The sequence below is a fragment of the Echinops telfairi genome, unplaced genomic scaffold (genome assembly GCF_000313985.2).
Source record: "Echinops telfairi isolate 266 unplaced genomic scaffold, ASM31398v2 ScPeMD7_3533;HRSCAF=4204_0, whole genome shotgun sequence".
In the NCBI taxonomy this organism is placed as follows: Eukaryota; Metazoa; Chordata; class Mammalia; order Afrosoricida; family Tenrecidae; genus Echinops; species Echinops telfairi.
In genome coordinates, this window is record NW_022107431.1 from 70,074,646 (window position 1) to 70,079,392 (window position 4,747).

The 4,747-nt window shown below is 38.7% G+C and overlaps 1 protein-coding gene across 1 annotated transcript; it reads left to right on the forward strand.

The window, feature by feature from the left end:
• The first annotated feature begins 2,701 nt into the window (after nt 1-2,701).
• Nucleotides 2,702-3,259, forward strand: LOC105979367 (UPF0686 protein C11orf1-like). The gene has a single exon (XM_045294332.1). It carries the CDS (start codon nt 2,702-2,704, stop codon nt 3,257-3,259), a length of 558 nt encoding a protein of 185 aa, XP_045150267.1.
• Nucleotides 3,260-4,747: the final 1,488 nt, after the last annotated feature.

A 4,747-nucleotide genomic window follows, 5' to 3' on the forward strand; every position in this document is an offset into this window, starting at 1 on the left:
CTTATATTTAACATTCAAAATATAAATACATTTCTGCTAAAATGTAAAAATGAAATGGTATCAAAATTATGTAAAATGAATACATTATATAAAATAAATACTCAATAGAAAGCACAAAAGGAAAAAAAAACACTTTAGAAACAGTAAATATTAAAATTACAAGTTAGTTGGATGCTTACCTCAAACTAATAGAATCTGAGGATTAATTAATAGAGAAATATAAATGTAATTGTAATATTTACTCATTTAACACATTTAATCAGATTTGGGGTTATTCATCTTTATCATAACCTTTAGCAACTTGTAAGCTTTTGAACACTCCTCAATAAAACCAAGTTTTTTTGTTTGTTTGTTTGGGTTGTCAGATATCAAAACCAAACCACACTCTACCACTGAGTTGATTCCAAATCCGTGAGACCATCTAGGACAGGGGACGACTACCATGGGCTGCTGAGCCCTGTAACTCTTTATGGGAGCAAAATATGAAGGTGTGGTATCAGAAATGAATAAGTTAAATGATGCTTATTTTGACTAGATTTACTTGTATTTAGATAGATATTATTCTATCACAAACAGCTTTGTACTTCAAGATCTGGAAATGTGATGCCATCCCTCTTGAATCTGTCATTCCCAGCATAGTAAACGACATAACTATCTGATCCAAATTGGCCAATACAAGTCCATTTCAGCTCTCTGATGCCTAGGATATTGATCTTTATGTGGTCCATTTCATTTTTGATCACGTCCAATTTTCCTAGATTTATACTTCATATGTTCCAATGCCCAATTATTAATTGATGCTTGCAGCTGTTCCTTCTTATTTTGAGTCGTGCCACATCTGAAAAAGAAGGGCCCAAAGGCTTGACTCGTGAAGGCTTTCTTCCATCCACGTACTTAAGGTCGACTTTCTTTAGAGAAGGCAGTCCTTCCTTGGTTAGGTTTCGAATGCCTTCCAACCCAGGGGGCTCTTCTGCCACTATCTCTACAACGTTCTGCTGCTTTTCATGAGGTTTTCAGCAGCCAGTGTTTCAGAAGTGGACAGTCTATTCCATCTTCGTAGCCTATGTTCACGTTGGGTGACCCTGCTGGTATTTGAAATAGCAGTGACATAGCTTCTAGCATCACAGCAGCATTGGAGCCACCACAGAAGACAAATTGACAGACAAGTGATCGAAAGGCAGATCGAGGTTAGAAAAGAGGAGACTGAGTGTTGGCAGGGAGAGTGTCACAGATCAGAATGAATGAACCACAGGAGGAAGCACAATCACTGGCATATTGTATCTTTTAATGTCTATTTGGTGCATGAATATAACTACTGGAGATTAGAAATAATACTTTGTTGTGGAAGAAACAATAAGTATAAAGACAATTTGTAGTTTGAACTTCAAAAATTTCCCATAGTCCCTTTTCCCTTACGCGTAAAACTTCCTGTGGTTTCTCAGTTGCAGATTGCCTTTCTACTTTAAGTCAAACTGGTGTATTGCACTCACTTGTATTGCAAATGGCTATTATCTAATGCCCCAAAAGGAATTTTATAAATTACCTTTCTTATTCTCAATTTTTAGCAAGATGCTCCATTTTGCTAAACTAAGCATTTCATCTTAGTTAACATATTCCAGCCTGAACTCCGTTTTCATTTCCTCACCTTCCATTCTACCAAACCAGTTCTACAGTTCGGCCTTTGTAATAGGATTCTGAAGGGCTCCAATTCTTCCGTTTATAATTTCCTATTTCCCAACATGCCTCCCATTGATGAGTTGAATTGTGTTCCCAAAAATAGTATGTTGGGATCTTAATCCCTATATGGTAGATTTAATCTTTTTTAGAAATAGGGCTTTCTCTGTTGTATTAATTCAGTCATACCCAAGCAGGTGCATTCCAACTCTTCTCACTTCTGAATTTCAAACCGTGCAGATTAGATAAGGTGGCCATATTCACTGGAGTGGGAGAGTGTGGGCAGATGAACTGATCAATGCAAGTCGAAGAACCAAGGAGCAGTATGGCCTGTCTAAGTAAGGAATACCCAAACCTTGATTTAGATTTTTAATTTCAAGATACAGCCCCATTGCATTTTCTCTCAACCATTATCCAATCCATTAGCGGATATGTCCTTTAATTGAAATACTATTCCTTTGGTCTCATTTAGACTGGACCCATCCCTCAATCTAAAATGACTTTAGGAAAAAAAAATACTTTTTTTCTCTTTCAAGTGCACTCTCGCTTGGTTAGTCACCTCAAAGCAAATTAATAGAGCCAAATCAGGATATACATGCTACCCTTCTTAAAACTAAATTACTTTTATAAACAGAGCATACCCCCTGGCTACTCCCTAGGTAGAATTTGTTAGGGTTAAGGCACATTAAAAGGTCAAAATCTGGTTCCCGGCTTGTTCCTGTCCTAGAAGTTTCTGTAACTGCGTTCGTCTTGTCTGAATGGCTCTGTCTCGCTCTGTCTGCTCCCCGCAACTTCCCCAGGTGCTCCTGTCGCCTTCATTCTATTCATCCAAGAAATACTGAGCGCTTATCTGCTGGGCCACTGTAAGGGACTTTGGGGAAATACGAGGCCACGCTGAGGAGCTTGGATGAACACAATTCAATCTATAATTTCGCTGAATCTACAGTTTAGTGGAGGATGCATGCAGCAAAGAAGCTATTCTGACATGAACTAGAAAAGCCAGGTTTAGCGACACTTCTTGATGAACATGGAACAGCTGGGCATGGATCTCACTCACTCTCCTAGGAAACCTTCAACCTGTACAAGCTACTCAACATCTCATTTCTCTTCAGGGCAGAGACAGGCCCTGGTGTGTTTCCTCACAAACCCACACTGTGGCAGCCTCATTAACGCTGATGGCCATGGTGAAGTGTGGACAGATTGGAATGATGTGTCCAAGTTTTTCCAGTATGGATGGAGATGCACCACTAATGAGAATTCCTGTTCAATCCGTACTCTGATAGGCAACTGGAACCAGGAAAGATATGACCTAAAGATTATTGTGCAGCCAAAACCCCTGCCTTCCCAGTTTGGACACTGTTTTGAAACAATATATGACACAAGCTACAAGATGCCTCTTTCAACCCATAGATTTAACCAAGAGCCTCACTGGTTCCCAGGACATCAACCTGAACTGGATGCTCCCCAATACAAATGCACAGGAAAGTCCACGCACATGAATAGCTATTCAAAGCCTCAACTCGCGCATCATCTTGAGTGTGTATGGGATCCTAGTAATGACCAATTTCACGGTCCAAGATTCTGAGAAAGAAAAGGAAGTTTTGTTTCTCCAGACTAGTGTAGAAAGGAGCATGTTCTAAGCACAACTAAGACTTTAGCTTGTAGTGATACAGTCTGGCTTTCTGAATAAAATATTCAGAAACTCTTCTCTGCCCCCGTTTATTTTTGTAACAAAGGTTAAATGTTAAATTTCAGTTAATTTACTCTCAGTTCTCTATCGGGGGTTGTGCAGGAGGATCTAAAAAGAATGATTCCTCTGAAATCTACAACCACTGTTCTTGTCTGCCTTCCATCAGTAAATAAAAGGACCGCAACAGTCACTATTACGTAAGTTCTGTTTGACTAACCGCTTTCTGGAGAAAAAGCCATGGGCATATAGTGTACTTGGTCTGTGACACCAAGTTCCTTTGCTCAGTTATTAACTGATAGATTGAAACTTCAAGTCCACACACAGGCACTTCAGAAGAATGTCCAGATGTTTTCCTTACAAAAAAAATTATAGGTTGAAGACCCTATGGAACCTTCTCAATAAATTAAAAAAAGGGGTGGGGGGAGCCTATCTATTTTAAAAAGAAAAGCCTGCAGAGCACAGTAGGACTGTGATGCACGTGGGCCACCCGGAGCTGGAATCCGCCTGATAGCAAGCATGCCTCGTTGTTTCCTAAACAGTCCTTCTTGAGTACCAAGATAAGAAAGGGACTATTTTTATCATTCTAGAGATTTTCTAAGGAAATAAAAGTAGACAAAATAGTATAATAAACTGCCATGTACCATAAAAAAGGTCAAGATCTTTCATGTTAACAGACATAAAAAGGAATGAATGGAAAACCTTTTTTTTTTTTTTTACCTCATGTCAACGCTGTTCTTGAATTGCTTTCTTCTTGGAGCAGTCTAGCTTACAGGTGTCTGGAAATAGAATGCCTTGAGTTTTCATTTTGAGAGCCAGCTGTCAGGAGCACGAAAAGATTGAGCCCTATCAATGATCCTAAACCTATAGACTCCAGCCTGAAATACCAATGAAATGGTTCAGGGCTGACAAGGAGATACTCAGATTATAGAGCATCTTGATAGTCATATTTTAAAGCATCCTCTCCAAAGAAGACCCTATAAATGCAGAGCAGAGATTTCACTTCCACTCTTCAGATCACAATTCTTTTCTAAAGTTATGATTATATGATTCATTTCCTTCAAAATAATTAACTTACAATGTGAACAATTTTTAAAATCCATTACCAGTGAATTATCTGTGTGTCCCGGTCCACCTAGGATAGTCTCAGTTTCAGGACCTGGTTTCTATGTAACAATTATTGATGCCTCTTTCTGTTCTCACAAGTTGTATCATAAATGATACGATCAAGCTCATTATGAGGGTTTGATATCTAAGATTAAAAATTCCAATGTAACTTTTACAAAGAAAGTTCCACGAAGCTGTTTTAAAGTATGAGTAATATTTACCTATCTGAAGGCAGACAAGGTGTTTGTCCAGTTTAAGAGCATTTTCAAAGGCATGGAG

Coding starts and splice junctions, on each gene's coding strand:
- LOC105979367 (XM_045294332.1), top strand. CDS start 2,702: ATGGAACAGCTGGGCATGGATCTCACTCACTCTCCTAGGAAACCTTCA.